This window comes from Onychomys torridus, chromosome 2 (genome assembly GCF_903995425.1).
Source record: "Onychomys torridus chromosome 2, mOncTor1.1, whole genome shotgun sequence".
Taxonomy (NCBI): Eukaryota; Metazoa; Chordata; class Mammalia; order Rodentia; family Cricetidae; genus Onychomys; species Onychomys torridus.
In genome coordinates this window covers 3927521-3949859 of record NC_050444.1, presented here as the reverse complement: position 1 = coordinate 3949859, position 22339 = coordinate 3927521, and the positions used below count along the sequence as shown (strand labels likewise).

The 22339-nt window shown below is 41.8% G+C and overlaps 1 protein-coding gene across 1 annotated transcript in view; it reads left to right on the top strand.

Moving 5' to 3' along the window:
• The first annotated feature begins 338 nt into the window (after window positions 1-338).
• LOC118577601 (acyl-protein thioesterase 1) overlaps window positions 339-22339 on the top strand; it is a 34760-nt gene continuing 12759 nt past the window's right edge. The window contains exons 1-2 of the mRNA XM_036178001.1: window positions 339-528; window positions 1043-1074. Coding sequence (XP_036033894.1) covers window positions 460-528; window positions 1043-1074 — 101 coding nt within the window. The 5' untranslated portion in view covers window positions 339-459. The remainder of the gene's footprint in view (window positions 529-1042; window positions 1075-22339) is intronic.

Genomic DNA, 22339 nt, shown 5'->3' with positions numbered 1-22339 from the left:
TAAAGACGGTTGTGCTTTTCTTTACAGTCGTGCAAAAAGGTGGTGGCCTTATAGTGCTTAAACCGATTAATAAATCTCAATAAATCCCTCCCATTAGTTAATAATGCTGACCTGTTTAGGGAAGTGGATTCGGGAATCAAGCCCGCAGGGACCACAGCAAGTACTCAACGGCCCTGGGGTCGGTCCTGGTCACCTGCTGCTCGCCCAGGCCCAGCCAGCCAGGAGCCGCAACCCGAGGTCAGCCCCGGCGCGCTCTGCTCCTGCTGGGCGCGGGAAGCCGCATTGTGACGTGCACGCGCGGCCGAGGCGGGGCCGAGCGCGCGGAGCCAGGGAGGGCGGCGCGTGCGCGCCGGAGCGCGCGCCCGGAGGGGCGGGCTGGGACTCTGGGCTCACACGCCCTTCTACGGCTGGGCGCCTGAGCTCCCTTCCGCTTCCGACGCGCTGTCCGCCAGCCGGTGGATGTGCGGCAACAACATGTCGGCCCCGCTGCCCGCCGTCGTGCCCGCCGCCCGGAAGGCCACCGCTGCGGTGAGTGGCGGCGGCCGGGGCTCGGGGCCCAGCGGGCGCAGCGGCACGCAGGCCGCCGGGCGTGATTGCGTCCGCGTCGGCTCGCGGGCTCCGCGGGGGTCGGGGCCGGGAATCGAAGCTGGCGGGGCACCGCCCGCCCGCCTTGCACTCTGACCCCCGGGAAGCGAGTTCCGAGGGCTGGAGCTGCAACAGCCGACCTGCGTGTGTAACTGTGCCGCAGGAGATCAGATTAACTTTCGCTCCCGGAAACTTTTGTGACGAAAAAAATCGACTGTGTATGTGAGGCTTTCGTGACTAAAGAGAGACGATTATCTTGATCAGACTGTGATTTGCCTCTAAGTGCTAAAACGCCGCATTATTTTAGGAATGAAAAGGAAGGCGTATAGAAATAAATTAGCTTGAGGAATAGTATTCTGTTGGAAGTTTTTAGGACCTTCATTTGCGTTTGTAACTTAGCCAAAGCTACGGTGTGTAACAGTTCAGTGTGGGCTTATTTTTTCTTCTTCTCTTTTAGGTTATTTTCCTTCATGGATTGGGAGATACTGGGTAGGTACCCATGTTAGTAACAGTAATGAGATGGGGTCGTGCAGCTGTTTACTGGTCAAAGGTTGCATGCTGAAGGAGTCTGACTGTAGGAACAAGTATTGCTGGTCGCATTTCTCATAGCCCAGTGATGAGACTGGCTTTTCTGCTTACAACTCCCCCTCTCCCCCAGATTTCCCCCGTTACCTTGAATTTCTGGTCTTTGAGCTTGTCTCTAGAACATGTTAAAACTGTTAACTGCTCTTTGGGTGGATATTGGATTCCAGAGAGGAGTGGAATGTTTGCAGAAGCAGTGTACAATTGAGAGCTTTCCAGGGGAATTAAAATTTCAGAGCACGTTGAGAAGGACTAGTTGAGTCTGTTAGGAGAAATAACAATAACATGAAGCATATGTCATCCCAGATCAGAGAGCGGATGATCTCTTAAAAAAGAAAATCAAAAAAGAATAGGCAGAGGTGACAACTCAAAGATTAATTTGGAGGTTTATCAAACAAATTTTGGTTTTTTGTTTGTTTTTTTTTAGGGGGGGTTCTGAAAACCAAACTCAGTCCCTTATCAGTCTATGCTGTATTAATTTTAGGTTATGGTTTTTTGTTATTCATTCTTTTTTTTCTGCTGAGAGGTTTTCTTGTGTTTAATTCAGTGATAATCTGATTGAAACTTGGGTTATGTAGGACTGTTGTTAAAAATTAGAATTGAAACTAGGGAGATGGCTCAGTGGTTAAGAGCAGGCTGCTCTTCCAAAGGATATGGGTTCAATTTTGAACACCCGCATGGTGACTTACAACTCCAGTTCCAAGAAGCTCTGGCCTCCACAGGAGCTGCACACTTGTGGTGCACAGACATACATGTAAGCAGAACACCTGTACACATAAAAATTTAAAAGATTACATTTTTAAAAATTGGTTAAAACACAAAGATAAATTTTTATAAAGTAGCCAAAATATTATTAAATGTTCTTTCCAAGGAGTTATTAGGCCTGTTGTTCCAAATACTCAAGAGGTTGACACAGGCAGTTTGCTCAAACCCTGGAGTTTGAGACCAGCCTGGGCAACATAGACCTCGCCTCTGAATGAATGGGGCATTGAGCTAGTCTAGTGTCCGTTCAAGGTACGAACTGTGTCTCACCCTCTTAACTTTGGAAATTAGATGTATCAGCTAGATTCTTGTTTTGTTTTTTGAGACAGGGTTTTTCTGTGTAGTCCTGGGTGCCTACTTACTCTGTAGACTAGGCTGGCCTTGAACTCAGAGATCCACCTGCCCCTGCCTCTGAAAGGTATGTGCTACACCTCCTGACAAGGGCTAGATGTTTTACAATTACATTGTGTGTGTGTGTGTGTGTGTAGGTCCATCAGGACATTTTGGAGGAGTCAGTTTTCTCCTTCCACCAGGTAGGTTACCAGGATTGAATTCAAGTTGCCCATGATGGTGGAACATGCTTTAGCCCACTGAGCCATCTCTCCAGCCCAATTGCTATTATTTTTTCTCTGTGTTCAAGGGTGGCCCAGAATTAGCAGCTGTCTTCCAGGCCCACTTCTGTTTGATAAACCTTCAAATTAACCTTCTAGCTGTCACCTGATATTCAACTGATTTTTCCTTTGAAGTGATAATTTTCTTTCCCTTTCTCTCGCCCTCTTTTCTACATGCACAGCTGGTTTTCTTTGTTTTTGTTGAGGTAGTCTCTCTGTGCTGGCCGAGGTCAGTGTTGACCAGGCTTGCTCCAAACTTGTGATCCTCTTTCCCTGCCTCCCCAAAGCTTCCTTTACAGATGTTTGCCACCATGACATGCTGCCTAAGGGAGCAACAGTTCTATGTGTGGGTGCACATATGTACATGCATGTAGAGGATGGAGGACAGCCTTGGATGTTGTCCATTGCTGACCTTTACATTTTTGTTTGTTTTTAGAGATAGGGTTCGGCATTGGCCTAGTGTTTTGGTTTTGCTTTTGTTTTTAAAGCCGTATTGATTTATTATGTGTGTAAGTGCTTTGCCTGCCTGTATGTAGGCACTATGTGTGTGTGTGTGTGTGTGTGTGTGTGTGTGTGTGTGTGTGTGTGTTTCTGGTGCTATCAGATGCCAGAAAAGGGCATCAGGTGCCCTGTAACTGGAGTTGTGGTGCTGAAAACCTAACCCAGGTCCTCTGCAAGAAAAGAGCAGCAAGTGCTCTAACCACTGAGCTGTCACTCTAGTCCCTGTTTTTTTTGTTTCTTTTAAGCATGGTTTCTGGGGTTGAACTGAAGTCCTCATGCTTACAAGGAAGACAAGCATTTTTACTAACTAAACTGTCTTCCCAGCCCCATCCCTAGTTTATTGGTGGAAGTATTAAGGCAACTCCACATAGTTGAAAGGGAGGTTTATTTGGGGGTTCACTACTTACAGCAAGTAAAGGGATAGGTTACAGGGTCCGGGAGAGGTGACAGGCAGTCCAGTGGTGTTCTTTGGAGAACTCTGCTTGGTCTACCATCCCACATCCAGGATTACCAGGAACCAAAAGAGCCAGCATACCTAGATCCCAGGTCTTAAAGGCTTCTGTCTTAACCCTGCCTCAGGGGCAGGCCATAGGCAGGCATGGTAGTTACTGGAAGCCTCAATGGGAGTAGTACTTCCAGGTCAAAGCTGGAACAGCTACCCACTACACTAGTTCTTAAAAATGATTTATTTTTCATGTTCTTCTATTTGTACTAAGTCTAATATGAGGTTAATGAAAATATTGTAGGACTCTATCGATCCATTTGATAAAAAATGACAGACTTGTGGCCCAGGCTTTGTGGTACAGGCCTTTAACCCCAGCATTTGGGAGACAAAGACAGGAAGGGGCCTCTCTGAATTTAGGTCAGTCCTGGTCTAGGTAGTGAAACTGCTTTAAACACACACACACACACACACACACACACACACACACACACACACACACATTTGCTCCACTAAATGGACTTTAATGTTTTTGAGACAGGGTCTATCTGTGTGGCCTTTTGCTGTCCTAAAACTCCCTGTGTAGACTGACGTGGGCTTGACTTCAAACTCAAGAGATTTGTCTCAGAGAGTGCTAGTTAAAGGCTTGTTCCTCCTTACCTGACAACTGAAAGGATTTTAAATGGCAAACTTTCTGGGGAGCTGTTTTTTGTTTTGTTTTGTTTTGTTTTGTTCATTTATTTTGTTCACAGCTTAGTCTTGTGGACAAAGTGAGTCAAAACAAGAACAGACTTTAGTGTCAACATGTCCTCTACAGATCCAGTGTGGCCAGATTCCTTGAACTAAGAGAGTGAAAATATGAAGAAGAAAAAAATCAGTTTAGAAATACCAGAAGCTTCTGTGATACGAAAGGAGTTATTTGTTTCATGTTACGGTTGTTTATGTAAAAATTAAAAATATTCAGTTATGAAAATACCATATGAACTATCACCAAAGGCCTGGTAACATGATTAATTCCATGAATATATAGTGAAACTCAAAACCAGCCAACCTAAAAAGTAGCAATTTAATGTTTAAAACTCTTTAACAGAAGTCCTCTGACATGCTTATATGTATAACATGTAATAAATTAAAATGAATGTTGAGGAAATCATGTTCTCTATTGAATGCTATCAGTTTTCTTTCTAAAGTAAAAATAGGTTTTATAATTTGAAAATGTTACAACTGTATGGCAAAAAAAAATGTTAATATGTTTAAAAAGGGAATGAAATGCATTGAAATTCCACAACCCAGATATACCCTATTTATTTTCATAGCATTTTTTTTTTTTTTTTTTTGGAAGCTGAGGATCGAACCCAGGGCCTTGCGCTTGCTAGGCAAGCGCTCTACCACTGAGCTAAATCCCCAACCTTATTTTCATAGCATTTAAAAACTTTTATTTTGAAATATTTCCAAACTTACAGATGTTTCAAGAATAACATAAATCCCTGAGTCCCCTTTATCTAGATTTACTGATCTCTTCCTTTGCTGACATACATATGCTTGCTGTACCGGTGAGGGTAAGTTGCAGATGCAATAGTTGTGTGTCCTATATGCCACGTAACTCCTATAAGCTATATATAAACTGTGAATGCTTTTTTTTGTATAAGGACAACATCTTATATAACCATGGAACAGTTATCAAAATTCAGGGCATTTAATATTATCTAATGTAGCTCATGTGCAAGCTTTGTGAGGTCACCTAAGTAATGCAATCCAATTTATTGTCACATGTAAATGGATTCCTGTCCTGACTACTTGGTCCCAAATAAACATACAGAGGCTTATATGAATTATAAATGCTCAGCCAATGGCTCAGGCTTATTACTAACTAGCTCTTACATTTTAAGTTAACCCATATTCCTTATTTACACTCTGCCACATGGTGGTATCTATATTAGCATGACACATTCATATCCTGTTCCCTCTGCATCTGGCTGATGACTCCTAACTCCGCCCTTCTTCCCATCATTCTTAGTTTGTTCACTCTGCCTATACTTCCTGACTGACTACTGGCCAATAAGCATTTTATTAAACCAGTTCAATTGACAAATCTTTACAGCGTACAAGAAGATTATTCCACAGCATTTCCCCCTTTTTGTCTAATTAAAAAGGACAGTTTTAACTTTAACAAAGTAAGATTATATACAACAAAAACAGTTATCAAATAAGAATTACAGTTACAATATCCAATTTATTTGTATTTGACAAAATCAGAAAACATTTAAATTTCCATCCTATCTTGATGAGTCCAAAGTTTTATATCTAATTTACCCTTTTATTGTAACTATTACTATCTACTCTTCAACTCTTATCAAAGAATCCAGGAGGATGAAATGTTACCTAATGACAAGGACATCAGGATGCCTGGACAGTCACCCAAAGTTTCTCTGCAACATCAAGGCATCCAATTCTGGCCTACAGGCCTGGCATATCTGACAGACTTTCCTGTGAAGGAGGGAATTTTGAAGGACTGTCTACCTTGTATTGGCAAAGTTCGACAGTCACCTTTCTTGTGTCCTGGTGGTGCATTTGGACAGTAACTGTCAGCAGTTGAGTCCATATGGCTAACTTTTGCCGTAAAGAAAACAAACTCCATATAGAGTTTCTTTGATGCCCATAATCTTCTCTGGAGTACATTGGTGCTGCCAGGAGCAGATGTGTTTCGTTGTCATGCAAAGCCGTAGCTTATTAAACATATTAAATGCCATATTCTGCAGGTCTTTAAAGTATTTAAAGTTTACCTATCTATCTGAAATTTATCTCTGTATACCCTAATGACATGACTATAAGTTTAACTATTATAGATGACTATTAATTTGTATTTCTTAATTATACATTACATCTTAAATGAGTTGCATAAACATAATACCTTAAACAAGAGTAGAAATATACATATAACAAAATTAATTTTAAATTTGTCTCAGTAACCTAAAATCCATACCAATGTAAAATATGTAGGACTAATAGCTGTTTTTTTAATTAAAGAAGATTCAGTAATTTACTCTTTTATCCTATCATTTCTATATCCCCCCTTTTTCTTTTCACAACAAGATCCCCAAATCTAATCTCCTTTGTTTAGCTTTTTACTGACCATTATCCATAACAACTTGTAACCAGCCCCCCCCCCCCAAAATGACAATAAATATCCATAACACATGTTTTAGGGAATATGGGCATAGTTTTCTAGACTACTTCCTGTTGATTTGGGGTACTGATTATCTTATGGGGACCCTGAGAAAATTCAGGATTATTGTCTAGTCCTTACTGGAGTAGTCTGTGAGGCTGGATCATCTCAGCCTGTAGCAACCTTGAAGCCTTTCTGGAAGCAGAACTTAGAGGAAACTGCAACAGAGGTGTTCGGAAATGTTGGATCATGTGGGCCATCCATTCCCTTTGGAGATTTTTTAGGGGGTCTTGATTTTTCTTAACTCGAGTGAATCTACAGCCTCTTATTTCCTGTGGAAACAAAAGTATAACCTCTCTCCCAAAGTAACATCTTTTGAATGAAATTTTGAAGTCAAGATAATTTTAAAATATATAGGTAGGTTTAATATAATCCAAGGTCTCTTAGCAGCCAAAAATTTTCAAGACAACATAATAATATACATAATCCAGACTCTCTGTGTATTTGCTATCTTTATGTGGCTTATTATATTTTTTATTACTCTATTCCTTTTTTAAGGATTTTCTCTACCCTTTTTATTTTCTCTCCCAAGCCTACATACATTTTTAAACACACTGTAACACATTTAGAGGTTTTGTTTCTTTCTTTCTTTCCTTCTTTCTCTCTCTCTCTCTCTCTCTCTTTTTGTCTGAATTTGTCTTTACTGCGTATATCATTTGCTGACTACATGAGTCTTTAAACTGCTAAGTGGCGTGGTTAGGACCAAATCTGTGGCTTTGGCAGCTGGCTCTGCCCCATTTCTTGGTTCCTTGAGAGGCTTGTCTTATGGCAGAGGTACATTTAGCACCAGCTCTGGGAACCATGTTTACCGCCCCTACTCTAGGAAGTTTTTGGATCCACACTGCCTCTGAGTAGTGTGCCACCATTGCTCATAAACTCCTTTTAAGTGTTTGGTAGCAGGGCCTCTTACAAGAGCCATGCAGTTTTTTAAAGCTCAGTCAGGAAGCTGTCTCTTAAGGGAAGCACCAGCAAACAGAGCCTACTGGAGAAAAGACAGTTACCAAGAAGCTGTGCTTGACTCCAACCTTGTGTGTCTAGAATCCTTTTTTAAGCTTTGTCAGGTTTTTATGTGGAAACTTAGGGCACATGTTGGAATACCATATGTAAATGGACATTGCCTGTCCCTACTCTCAGTCCCAAATAAACACAGAGAGGCTTATATGAATTATAAATGCTCAGCCGATAGCTCAGGCTTATTACTAACCAGCTATGACATTTTAAGTTAACCCAAACTGCTAATTTACATTCTTGCTACATGGCAGTACCTTTATTAGCATGGCACATTCATCTCCTGCTCCCTCTGTATCTGACTGGCAACTCCTGACTCCAACCTTCTCTTTCTCATTATCCTTAGTTTGTTCGCCCTGCCTATACTTCCTTCTGGCTACTGGCCAATCAGCGTTTTATTAAACCAATTGGGGTGACAAATCCTTAAAGTGTATAAGAGGATTATTCCACAGCAATCACATATGCATTTAGTTGGCACATCTGTCTGTGTGACAGAAATTTTCTGTTTTTTTGAAAAGAGTGATGCCATTTTCTTCATACTCTTTTTTTGTTTTGTTTTGTTTTTTTAAGACCGTCTGTCTATATAGCTCTGTATAGTTTTGGCTGTTCTGGAATTCACTATGTAGACCAGATTGGCCTGTCCCTGTCCCATTATTTTTAACAGATCACTTGTTCTTATTAATGTGGTCTTTTCCAAGTTTCCTTATTGCATTTATTTCCTATTTGTAATTAAAAAGCAAGTCATGGCCTGGTGTGGTGATACATGGTTGCAGGATTGTAGTGAGTTGGAAGCAGTTTGAAACTCTATTAAAACAAAGAGCAAGGTGTGTGTAAAGATTCTTTGAGACTATGAAGATAGTTATTCATCCAACTTTCACCCAATATTTTTAGCAGTTAGTTTGCTCTTGCACATATGTGTGTGGACAAAGACTAATTTAATAGATTATATTCCATTGCTGTTGGGTTTTAAGTTGGGTTAACTTTTTCTTTTAAAATAGTTTTGACACATAAAAGTTCCTGAAATAGCATTCATAGCTTCATCTATCTTTACCCAGATTACCTGATTGTAAATGTTTGTGAACTATTTAGGAATAAGTTGCAGGGAGATGTCAGTCAATTGCTAGCATGTAGGAAGTTCTGTGCTTGGTAACTGGTACTTCATAAAACCAAGCAAGGTGTTGTATTCCTGTGTGAAGTTCAAAGTCATAAACGGCCACAACATAGTGAGTTTGGAGATTTTTAGTTGGCCTGGAGTACATGAAAAGAAAAAGAAAGAAAATTAAAAAGTTAGCTGGGTTCACTGCTTTAATCCCACAACTTGGGAGGTAGAGGCAGTTCCAGGATAGCCAGGGCTACACAGAGAAACCTTGTCTCAACAAACAAACAAAACAGCTGCAGCCACATCGCCTCATTAGTCCTTTATACTTCCAGTGTGTATTTTACAAAATTTATTGTTTTTATTTATGGAGGAGTTATGCGTGTGAAAACCAAAGGACAACTTGGCTTTGGAGACTTGGTTCTTTCTCTCCACCATACAGTTTCTAGGGCATATGTCAGGTCATCAGGCTTACTTGCCACCAAACCAGATGGCAAGTACCTTCTTTATCCTCTGTGCTATCTTGCTGGCCTCAGTGTATATTTTTAAGGACAAGGACATTCCCACATGCTGACAGTATAACCATCAATTCTGTCTAATCTTCCAACACCGTATTTCCTTTAGTTGACCAATCCAGGATTACAGGTTACATTTATTTCTATCCTTCAGTCTTTATCTGGATTAGTCCTTACTTGTCTTTTATGACCTTGATATGTTTAAGAATGCAGGCTGGTTTATAGAATGTCCCTCAGTTTGGGTGGTGGTTGTTTGTTTTTGCCAAAGTCTGGCAAGGCTGGCCTCAGTGCATTTATCAGAAGATTGTTGCTGTTTGTCTCAGGTACACATGATTTCAATTCTTGTTCCAGTATTGGTGATACTATATTTTGTCAGTTGGTTAAGATGGTGCCTAGTAATTATGAATAATAATTTAACATTTTAATGCTAAATGCTTACATATTTAATATTTTAAATATTTAAGAATATTTTGTAAGAAGGTACTTGGCATTCCTGAAGGTAATCTTTTCCTCACCATATTTTTTACTAATGGTTTTAGCACTAACCAAATCATTTACTTATTTATATGTTCATTGATGTTTTGTCTGCATGTATGTCTGTGTGAGGGTTCCAGATCCTCTGGAACTGGAGTTACATACAGTTGTGAGCTGCCATGTGGGTGCTGGGAATTGAGCCCAGGTCCTCTGGAAGAGCAGACAGTTCTCTTAGCCACTGAGCCATCTCTCCAGTTCCTTGACATTCTTTATAATTCTTTGTAGTACTTATATTTTGATTTTTGTGCCGGTATATTTATGTCCATTTTCTTAAACTAGATTGTAGATCTGGAAATACTGTCCAAATTTTAATTTTTCTTTCATTATATACAGAATTTTTGAAATTCTGTCCTAGATATTTTTAAAATATCTATTATTAAAAATTATTTTTAGGGGATGTTCCATTGGGCTAGAGATGTTGACTAAATATATCAGGGGAAAACAGTGACTTGTGTGGCAAAAACACCAATTAATAATAGTAGTGTATCTTAGGGGAAAAGAAGCCTGAAAGCCTGAAATATCAATTGTAAATATTATTAAAATTGTTGGATTATAATTTGAACAATAAACAGAGGTAGACTCTTTAATAGTCAAGATTTACATTAAGTAATACTGCAATTAATTATTCTATCATTAAGTAATTGAAAGACAATTCTTCAGCAACCTTTTACCCCAGACTCAAGAGCTAGAGAGAAAACCAAAAGGACCTTGAAGAGCAGTTTCTATATTCTCAGGCTCTTGTACTTTGTTTTTCTAAATACAATGGATTCCAGCTTGTCAAAAATAATTTACTAATTCATTGAGAATGTGTTCATTCATACGATACGTTTTTCTCCTTCCCCCCATACAATGGATTTTAATCACAATCAACCCCCTTGCCCAACTACTACTAGGTGTGGGTTTCATCTTGTGTAACAGGTCTTAAATACAAGCAGAAGGTGGTTGGTCACTCCCATAACAGTCATGCCACTATAACACCAGTGGGCACACCTTGCGAAATAGGTCATTATTGCAGCATGTGACATTCACAGCTGGGTGAGATCAATGAATACACAGTGCCTTCCAGAACTGAGAGCTAGCCAATAGAGATGAAGCCTTCAGATCAGTATCTGCTTGGTTTCTCCATGTTTGTGACTTAAGTGTGTGATATCTTCAGCAGTAGGTTCTTGCTGTTGTTCTACCCAAATTAGAACCTCCAAAGAGACCACTGGAGACTGTGGATGTCCAGAATGCAGCAGCAAGGTTTACTTCTTATACAAGCTAGCAGGGAGCCCTAATCTGCAGCGCCCAGCTAAATCGAGGCACAGAGGAGAGTTCCTCTTTCTTGGGGAGGTTAGCTTTTGAAGGCAAAAACCACAAAATTCTTCAGAGAGGAGTGGGTTAGTACGGGTCCATCCTTGATTGGTCCAGTTTTCCCGAGCCTGGACTTTATCTTATTTTAGTTTGTCTGTTTGCTCTGTCAGGAGTTTTACGGCTCATCTCTGAAGTCTGGTCATGTTTTCTCGGGGTTAGTTACCACCAGACGTCCTGACTTTATACTTTTAAAACTTCTGACTTCACCCTGTCTGAGAATGGGGAACTGATTCAGTTATGGTTATTTTAAGATATCCCTTCCCTCAACTCTCCAGGTCTTAGGGGGAACTGGGGTGGGGGGTCTCTCAGCTGTCAGGTTCTGCTTACCAAGAACAGTGGCAGTCACCTGTAATGTTTGAAGGTCTATGAGACTCCATTGGCTAGCAACTCAAAAAGAGGTACATTTTGGTGCTGGGTTTTTATTTGAACACTGGCTGTTTTATTTATTTGTTTGTTTGTTTTTTACATAGGGTTTCAGTGTAGCCCAGGCTGCCTTTTTATAGGCCAAGGATTACCTTGGACTCCTTCCTCCACCTCTCCAGTGTCAGGATTACACTTATACACTGTCTTGCCTGGTCTGTGTAGTGCTTGAGAGTGAACATGGTGTTGTGTGAACTAGGCAAGCACTCTGCTAATGTGCTACATTCCCAGCCTCACAACTCCAGCTTTTATATTACTCATCATTGAATTTGAATAAATATACAGGCCACAAACGATCGTAAGGTTAAAAGCCTGCAGTATAGACCATTTGATATGGAAAAAAAAATGACCAAGATTTTGTATATTAGGAAGCCTTGTAAAATTAATGTCAATTTTTTTTTTATCTGAGTTCTGTTTTCCTAGTTGCCATAATTTTTAAGTCACTGCTTCTCAATTAAAAAAATGAGATTACAGGGAGGTGAGGCCATCAAGCATTCTAGTTCTTCATATTAAATCAAGCTTTGTTATATGTGGCTATTTTTCTCCGTAAGAGACTGTCTTGCTATCTCTTCTAGGATGGCTTTTAATTCCCTCTGTGGCTTCATTGGCTTCAAGCTGAACAGTGCTCCTGCCTTAGCCATTCGAGTGTTCATTGCATGTGCATGTTACCAGGCCAGGCTTGCAGTAATACTTTGAGGAAGATAATTGAACCTGTGTTCCATTTGGACTCTTAATAATTGGTAGACAATTGTTTTATAAACATGGTTTTTGTTGACTATCCATTCCCAGAGGTCTAATTAACTGAAGTCATACCATAGTGTTTATGGCTTATTTAGTCTATCCCTGAGGTCATTAGAACAAATCCCAAAATAGAGAATACACTAATGGTATACTTAGAAATTGAAAAAAAAAAAACTGAATCAGCCTTGGCAGTGAGCAAGCTAAGAACCTTTTCTATTGTGGCTGGACTGTTGCTTGTTGCCTTTTACAGGGATAACAGGGTGTGTGTGTGTGTGTGTGTGTGTGTGTGTGTGTGTGTGTGTGTGTGTAGTTTAGGTTTTATGTAATTAATTATAATAATTATTTTTTGTTTTTTGAAACAAGGTCTCACTGTGTAACCAGGTTGACTACAAACTCATAACCTCTCTTGACTTAGCTGGAATTACCCAGAAGGTTTTGTATTGTATTTTGTTTCAGATTTATTTTATTTATACGAATGTTTTGTCAGCATATATGTGCGTGTCTGGTGCCTGTGGAGATCAGAAGAAGATAATCTAATCCCCTGGAACTAGAATTAAGGACAGTTTTGAGCCACTTTGCGGGTGCTGGGAATCAAACTCCAGTCCTCTGTAAAACCAAACAAGTACCATCTCTCCAGCCCTACATTTATGTATTTTAAATGTAGCTTTGGCCACATGGCTTAAAAGATCTCTCAGGTTAATGCTCAGAGGCAAGAATTGCCTTGATTACTTGATAATGTCTGGCTTGGTCTGGTGATCTGGAAGTACAGGTATATATCAACACTGTAGAAAGTTTCTTACTATGTACATGATGACACATGCCTGTGTAAAGCCACTTCTCAGAGGCTAGGCAGGAAGATGGCCATGGTCTGAGGCCAATTTGGGCTACTTAGAGAATACTAAGCCATCCAGTTACAGTGTTACTGTGTTTCAGCAAACAAACAGCAACCTCAGTTTTATAGCCATCTTAGTGGGTATGAAATGGAATCTCACTATATGTGCTTGCTGTGTATGTGTGAGGTTTGAGACAGGGTCTAACTGTGCAGCACAGGCTACCTTTGAACTCCAGCTCTTCCTGCCTCAGCCTCCTGGGATGACAGGCATATGCACTCTGTCAGCCCTTAGTGTGGTTTTGACTTATGTTTCCTTAATGACTAATGATGGTGAATATCTGTCCTTGTGTTTGTTGACTATTAAAATGCTGAATGGCTGCTATGTTAGTTACAAATGTTCTGTATATATTATGGATGGGTACTATTATATATATGATTTGCATATAGTTTAATTTTCTGTAGAGTCTCTTCACTTTCTTCATAGTGTCCTTGAAGCACAGGTTTTTAGTTTTGTTGATTTATAGTTTATTTTTTCATAGTTATTTCTCAAATCATTGCTAATTTGAAGATCACAAAGATTTATATGGCTTAAATTGGTAAGTTCTGTAGATTTGTTTGCTACATTTAATAATTTGACCTATTTTGAGTTAATTTTTATGTATGGTGTGAAACAGCAATCTAGTTTCATTCTCTTGCATGTAGATATTCACTTGTCCCAACTATGTTTGCTAAAAAGACTTGTTTTTTACACTGTCTTATTATGGCATTGTTTAATTGACAAGAGTTGTGTTTGTTTATTTCCGAACTCCCAGTTAATTTATAGCTCTGCCCTTACCCTGGTCTTGCACTCTTTCTTACTATTATATTGTTGTGTGAGCATGGGATCTGTTTCCATTTATGTAGCTCTTTGTTTTATAATTTTCCAAGTAAATCTTAATAGAGGTCCACAGACACACACATATATACTCTAGAAGTGGTGGGACCTGGGAGAATGGAGCTGATGAATGAGAGGAACTGAAGTCTCATGCAATAGCCAACTCTAGAGCATCAGACAATTTGTACTGAGGGTTAAGAAGAGTCACATGAATAGAGTGTCCAGTCACAAGGACAAGCCACATTGGCAGATAAGCCACTTACAGCAGTCGCGTTCTTCCATAGAGCATGTAAACAAATAACAATAGCCAGTTGTAATGAGTAGTCTGAAGTAAATTCACTCTTATCCTTTACACCGGGGAGGATCAGGAAAGAGCATTTTAAGAACAGTTCCATGTTATTGAAGAAACTGAGGTCATAAGACTCCTGTCTTGATTTCTTGGTGTCTTCTCACAAGCAACGCACAACACGTATAATCCACATGAGCTTGTACTTAGACACACATGCATCCAATTGCTAGAATAGCCTAGATCATACTTGTTTTAAATCATTTTGTCTTTAACACTTTGAATGGATTAATAAAGAATAAAAGTCTATAAAAGTATTTAAAATTCATGTTGGACAGTTTTGCAAAGGAAATCTGGCTCAAATGACTTCTGCTTAATCCTTTAGTAAAGATAACATGTAAAAAATATGGGTTGGGGATTTAGCTTAGTGATAGAGTGCTTGCCTAGCAAGCACAAGGCCCTGGGTTCGATCCTCAGCTAAAATATATATATCTATCAAGTGTAATGTAAGAGTGAGTAAGGCAGAAACTATACAGAAGGTGTTATGGTATTGCACGAGGGGGACCTGGGTTGACCAGGCCAGGGTACCCCACTCCTTCAGGGAGACATGCTGGACAGATGCAGGGCCAGGCTGCAGCACGTAGACAGTCACTCAGGCAGAAAGAAAGAGGGGGAGGGGCGAGGGTGCACACCTTGTAGGAATGGGGGGGAGGAGCAGTTCTCTTTCTTAAAGGGGAGTTTACCTGAGCACGCTGGGCAGGTCTCTAAGGGGCAGGTCAGAATACTAACAGAAGTCTCTCATTTTTATCAAATCTATTACATTTTCCATTTTTTGGTGGTACTAGGGATCAAACCCAATGCCTTCTACATGCTAGGTAAGCATTCTACCACTGAGAAATATCTCTAACTCCCCACCCCCAACTTTGAAATAGAATTCACTTAGTAGAACAGGGCTGTCTCAAATTCCTAGAGATCTACCTACCTCAGCCTTCCATGGTGTTGGGGGTTAAAGTTGTAAGCTACTTGTACCATGTCTGCTCAACCCTTATTTTTAAATTAATATATGTTGAGGGAGGGAGGTCAAAAAGAAAATACATGGGAAGATTCACTCAGGTGTGTATGTTCTCGATGCAGCCTCTCTTGATTTAACTGTCTCTATGTAGTAGCCTATTTTCCATCTCCATCCAGGCTATTGCTCTCTCCAAAAAAGGCATAATGTGGTAATTGGACCTAGTGACCATTAGCTGAATGGTCCCAAGTCTGTCTTTTATAAATTGTACCAGTTTGTTTAAAATGTAAGGGTCAAAAGTTAAGAGCATTAGCAATATAACAATGGGACCCAACAAAATAGAGAGTAGTCAGCCATGGAGAAGCATCAAACCGTGATTCGAACCATCCCTGGTTGGCTTCTCAATCCCTTCTGTGCTTCTCCAGCCATTCCCTCACTTTGGCCATTGAGTCTTTTACTACTCCTGAATGGTCTATATAGAAACAACATTCCTCACCCAGGGCTACACACAATCCTTCTTGCTGAAGGCAGATCATATCCAGCCCTCATCTGTTTTACATTACAACCTCAGCTGAGGATGTCAGAGACTCCTGGAGATGGGAGTTGGAGTTATTTAATCTTTCTATATCTATATCTATGGCAAGGCGCAAGCTGACATAGTGCTGGCTTTGTGTGATCAGGGATTCTGTCCCAGTTCCTAAACCAGCTAGGCTGGCTCCCAACAGGATACTCAGGTGAGAGCTGTCACAGGCTCTCTCTTTATACATTTTGGGGATGCTGCTTCTAACTTGTAGAGTAGTTCTGTCTGGTAAATTAGCCTTGAGACAAGCCGTACCATCACACAGAAGCTTTTTGTATTATGGAGAACCTGGGTATGAATGCAGGGTGTTAAACCCAAGGAACAAGCCCACCACATAACATTGTGGAGTTTCAGATAACTCTGGGAGTCTGGGAGTACAAGGGTTTGGTCACAGAGAGTTTGTTGCCCTTTGGGGACTGCCCCTATACTGAAGCCCTGGCCTATGACTTGTTGAAGGATCAATGGTGCCTTAGACTGCCAGCAGCACTGCTTAGGATCAGTGACTTTGGTATAGCTACCAACAACGGCAATACCTTCATAATATGGGAGAGCTGTGTCATAGCAGAGCCAACAAGATGTAGTCAGGTTAGGTAGGCTTGGTGGAGTTCAGGGCCAGAAATGACTGGTTAAGGAGCTCCAGGAGTGGATCCCCTCCCTCAGTTGCAGCTGGACTGGTTACTGGGGTCCTGGTGGCCAAAGGGACCGACATGTCTGACAGTTGTGAGGTACAAGGGCTCAGGGTGCTTTTCGGGGATGTGGGCTTTGGCGCTGATGGGAGTTTATTACCCAGTTGGGCCCATCGCTGCTCTTAACGGGGTCTGAGTATGCCTGATGGTAAACATCAGCCAGGAGTCATGTCTAGTAAAGGCTCAGTCCCCAAGTTGTACCATTTGTCCAGTCTGTTTTCTTCCCCGGTCAGTGAATTTGATAACTCATAAATTGCAGCGTCCCCCACTAGTGGCTCGTGGGTGTTTGGGGAAGCACTCCCTCTTGTAACATGGGACACAGTTTACCTGCTGCTGGCCCATGGTGCATATTCCCATCCCTGGTATATTCATGTCCCCTGCATGGGCTACTGAAATCAAATCCCCCCCATATGGGAGGTGTCCATAAAATATATCCCATGGACTTGCACCCCCAGCTGGCACAGTAGGCAGCCTCAGAGCCCACGAATTTACGATGCTGCTACTTGGTGAGGGAGTGGGCTGGTCCATTGTCTGACCCTGTCAAAGCAGGAAATCCTTACCTAAGCAGGATGTCTTCTAGAAACTTCTTGGCCACTGTCTGCGCCGTTTTATGCTCGGTAGGAAATGCCTTTACCCATCTTGAAAACACTAACAGATATTTATATCCATAATTACCAGGTTTTGTTTCAATAAAGTCTACCTACCAGTAGGATCCATGTTTCTTTCCTCAAAGTCTTGTTCCAAGATTCTTTGAATTCGCAATGGTGTTGGTTAGTTGACAGGCTTTACATTTGGAAACAATGTGTATGACTTTCTGGTGTCCATCCCTGATTTTTACTCTAGACTGCCTCAGTAGGTCTTGCTTTTTCTGGGCTCCCGTATGGGAGGCACAATGAATTTTTCAGAACATCTTTTGTCCCAGGTATTCAGGCAAAATAATCTTGTCTGCTGATCACCACCATCCCTCTAGGCACTGCACCATGGGAAGGGACTTTATCCATGCAAGATTGTCCTTGGTGTATTAAAGAGCTTCAGGTAAGTCAGGGGGCCCTGGATCCACTAAGACCAGAGCCAAAACTGGGCCACTCTGCAGTACCACCTCCTGGGCGGTTTTGTCCACAAAATTATTACCCTTTGGGATCAGCCCATTCCCCTTTTGGTGTCCTGGGCAATGAAATGTATTATGCCCCCTTTCTTAGGACTCCATAGTGTGTTGAGAAGGGCCAGGATTTCTTCCTTATTTTTGGTAGTCTTACATTCTGTAGTCACCAGCCCCCTTTTATGCACATGGGCAGTGGCTAATGCACAGTGGCTGTTGGTGTAGATATTAACCCTTTGCCCTTATCCCAATTCCAGGGCTTTTTTTAAGCCACTAACTCTGCTCTCTGAGCAGAGGTGCCTGATGGCATTGGTTCAGCCCAGACTACCTCTTCCAAGGTGGTAACCACTGCCTCTGCATACCTCTGTCCATTTTGCACAAAACTGCTTCCATCAGTGTACCAGGTGACTTCCGTGTCAGGCAGGGGAGTATCCCTCAGGTCAGGTCATACACAGTGTACCTGAGCTAAAATCCCAGAACAGTTGTGCTGGAGTGCTTCCAAGTCTGGGTCTGGTAGCAGGGAGGCCAGGTTCAGGGCTGTGAGTACCTGGAACGGTATTCTGGCAGGGTTGAGCAACAGAGTCTGATAATGAGTCATTCTAGTGTTACTCAGCCACCTATCGGGGGATGCTTAAGAACTCTCTCCAAAGCATGAGGGGTAGTTATGGTGAGATTTTGTCCCAAAGTCAATTTGTCAGCATCTTTGACTAGTACAGCCACAGCTGCTATTATACGGTGGCATGGGGGCCATCCTGCTGCAACCAGGTCTAGTTTCTTGGACAGGTAGGCCACAGGTCGCTTCCAAGGTCCCAAGATCTGAATCAGGATGCCCTTGGCGACCCCTTTGTGCTCATACACAAATGAGTGGAAGGGCTTAGCTACATCTGGCAGGCCCAGTGCTGGGGCCGAAAGCAGGCTTTGTGTGAGTTTGTCAAAGGCTTGCTGATGTTCAGTCCACAAGACATCTTGCCCCTCTTTAGTTGCCTCATACAGGGGCTTAGCCAGTTCATCAAAGCTAGAATCCACAAGCGACAAAAGCCCACCGTGCCTAGGAACTCCCTCACTTGTCTGGCAGTCGTGGGGGTTGGGATCTTAAGGACTGTTCCTTTTCGTACATCCAGAAGCCACCACTGTCTCCCTTCAGGATGTACCCCAAGTATGTTACCTGTTGACAGAGCTGGACTTTCTTAGTCAAGGCTTGATATTCCAAACTCCCCAAGGCACAGAGTAGTTGCTTAGTCCCTTCAAGGCAGCTTTTCCGGTTGGCAGCTGCGATTAGCAGATCATCCACATACTATAAGAGACTAACTTCAGGGTTCTGTAGGAAGTATTCACCTAGGTTCTCATGCAGGGCTTAATCAAAGCTGGTAGAAGAATTTTTGAATTTTTGTAGCAGCCTAGTCCATGTCAGCTGGCCACTGACAACAATCTCTGGGTCATGCCATTCAAAGGCAAAGTACTGCTGACTTTTGGGAGCCAGAGGCAGACTGAAGAAAGCATCCTTCAGATGCAGGACTGTGCACCATTGTCGACCAGCAGGTAGGGAGCTGAGCAAGGTGTAAGGTTTCGGGACTATTGGGTAGATGTCAATCACCCTTTTATTGACCTCCCTCAGGTCTTGTACTAGCCTATAATCATTGGTATAGCGCTTCTTAACAAGCAGCAGGGGTGTGTTCCAGGTTGATTGCACAGGCCAGAGGATTCCCAAGTCAATCGCCTAATGTGTGGAGTGATGCCCTTCTTGACCTCCAGGGCCATGGGGTACTGATGGACATTTACTGGATCTGCCCCTGGCTTGATTTCCACATAGACCTAGGGACAATGTGCTGCCCGCCCCATTCTCCAGGTCTCGGCCCAGGCTGATGGAAACTCCTGGAGCCAGTCTTCTAGTCTGGGGTCAGCTATGGGAGCCCCTTGGTGTAATCTATATTCTTCAGTCATGTGGTTACCAACACATGACTAGGTTTCCTGTTTTCCCTGAGCAATTTAGCTCCTTCATCAGAAAAATGTATCTGAGCTTTCATTTTGTTCAGTAAATCACACCCTAACAGGGGGTATGGGCATTCTGGAAATACCAGAAATGAATGGGTTACCCATCCCGCTCCTAAGTCTGCTGTTCATTGGGTAGTCCATGAATAGACCTTAGCCCCTGTGGCCCCTTGGACTCAAGTCCATTTGTCTGTCATGGGTCGATTGGCTTTTAATAACACTGAATTTTGAATTCCCGTATCCACCATGAAATCAAACCTTTTCCCCTCCACTTTTAGGTTTACCCTAGGATCAGGGAGGTGGGGGGGTGCTGAACCCTGTCTCCCCTAATCACTGTCCATTTCTCTCTGGCTAAGGACTTTGGTGTTGCCCTGAATCATCAGGGGACCAGCAGCTCTTAGGGGAAGGGCAACTCCACCAGGATCAGGAGTTTCTCTCCATCTCCAGGTACCCCTCGCCGGTCCTCCCCCTAGGGCAGGGTCTGCAAGAACCACGGGGGTTCCAAGCACAACCACCACAGAGCCAATGTTTATGCACACACACAGGGGTTTTGATTACAAGCCCCGGCTTGGTCCGTGTTCCAGCACTCCCAACACAGTGAGAGGAGGAGGACGGCCTGAGCCCTCAGAATTAAGGGTTTGTAAAGGGAAAACCCTGTTTTTTAGTTGTGGTGTCCCTCAGCCCTAGCATGCACCTTTAATTCAAGAGCTTTCTGCTTGAATATTGTAAACAGGGTTAAATAAAGTCAACCATAGGTTAAGAGGCAGAGCAACCAGTTGGCAGGAGTAAAACAGTAAGAGGGAATCAGGAGGACTGATAGAGAGATGCACAGGAAGTAGAAGGGAGGGACATCCACTTTGAGGAGTTTTGTTTGAGAAGTTTAGGAGAAAGCTCTATTTCTGGGATGTTGGCAGTCCGGGAGGTCAGCTGGGTGTTTTCTCCACCTCTCTGAACTAGAAGATTTTCACCCCGTTGTCTTTAATGCTAAAATAGAATGATATAGAATGATAGAGATTTAGTTAAAAACAGTGCAGGATGATTGTTTCAGCTCCATCCATTTACCTGAAAATTTTATGATATAATTTTTCTTAACTGCTGAATTGTGTAAATATAAATTGTATAAATATACCACATTTTCATTTTGCATTCATTTGTTGATGGACATCCAATTGCTTTCCATTTCTGGCTATTATGAATAGAGCTGCAGAGAACATGGATGAGCAAGATGTAGAGTCCTTTGGGTATATACCCAAGAGTGGTATAGCTGGATCTTGAGGGAAGTTGACTCCCAGCTTCTTGAGGAACCTCCAGAGTTTCATAGTGACTGTACAAGTTTGCGCTCATACTCACAATGAATAACTGTCCCCCTTCCCCCCACAGCCTCACCAACATGTACTGCCATTTGTTTTTATTAATTGTGGACATTTTGAATTGGGCTAAGATGAAATCTGAAAATAATTTTGTCTTTTCTGATGGTTCAGGATGTTGTACTTTCTTTGTTTCTCAGCCACTAGTATTTATTTAATCTTTTTATAACTATCTGTTAGTTCTTTAAATTAGGTTATTTCCTTGACGTTCCAGTACTTTGGAGTTTTGTTTTAGTTCTCTTATATTCTAGTTACTAATCCTCTGTCAGATATATGATTGGTAAAGATTTGTTCCTATTCTGTAGTCTGCCTCTTTGCTGAAATGATTGTGTCCTTAGCTGTACAGAAACTGTTTCCTGAGGTCCCATTTATTGTTAGTCTTAATGCCTGTGTCCTATTCAGAAAGTCCTTTACTGTGCCAATGAGATTGAGTGTATTCCATACTTACTCTTTTCCATCAGTTTAAGGTATTGTGTCTTATGTTAATTGTGGAGGCTTACAGAGGCTTCCTAGTAAGGTCTTACTCAAGGTCAGAAAGTCTGAGCTTGCTTTGCCCAGCAGGGCTGCATAATGGGATGATTTGGCTAAGGGCACGGTTACCATATGTTTTGAAGGGTCTACACTTGTTGATACTTTATACCTCGACCTTGGAATGGGTAAGGGGGAGTCTTTTGCTCCTCCCCTTGCTGATGTATTAAAAGGCCATCATGATTAAACTAGGGGTTGCTGGGTATTGACCCAGGACCTTCCCAAAGCCATCCTGTATCTCTGTCTTTCTCGTCGTCTAGGCTTATATTTCTATCTAATACTTCATTCCTCACTCCTCCCCCCAAGAACCCTTGAACAGGTCAGTACTGGTGTCTGACAGTTAATGTCCTTGATCCACTTGGAGTTGAATTTTGTGTAGAGTGATTGATGAGGCTAGGTTTCATTCTTCTGTATGTAGCTGTCCAGTGTGATCAGCACCATTTGTTGGAGATACTGTTTTTTCTCCAATGTGTATTTTTTGGCCTCTTCATCAAGAATCAAGTTGCTATAGGAGTGTATGCTTTTATATGAGTCTTCTATTCTCTTCCATTTATCAGTGTGTTTTGTTTTTATGCCAATGCCATGCTGTTGTTATTACTAACAGCTCTGTAGTGTAAGTTGAAGTCAAGGATGGGGATCCTTCATCAGTGTTTTTATTGCTTAGATTGTTTTAGCTGTCATTGGTCATTTTATTTCCTTAGGAGTTTTGAGAT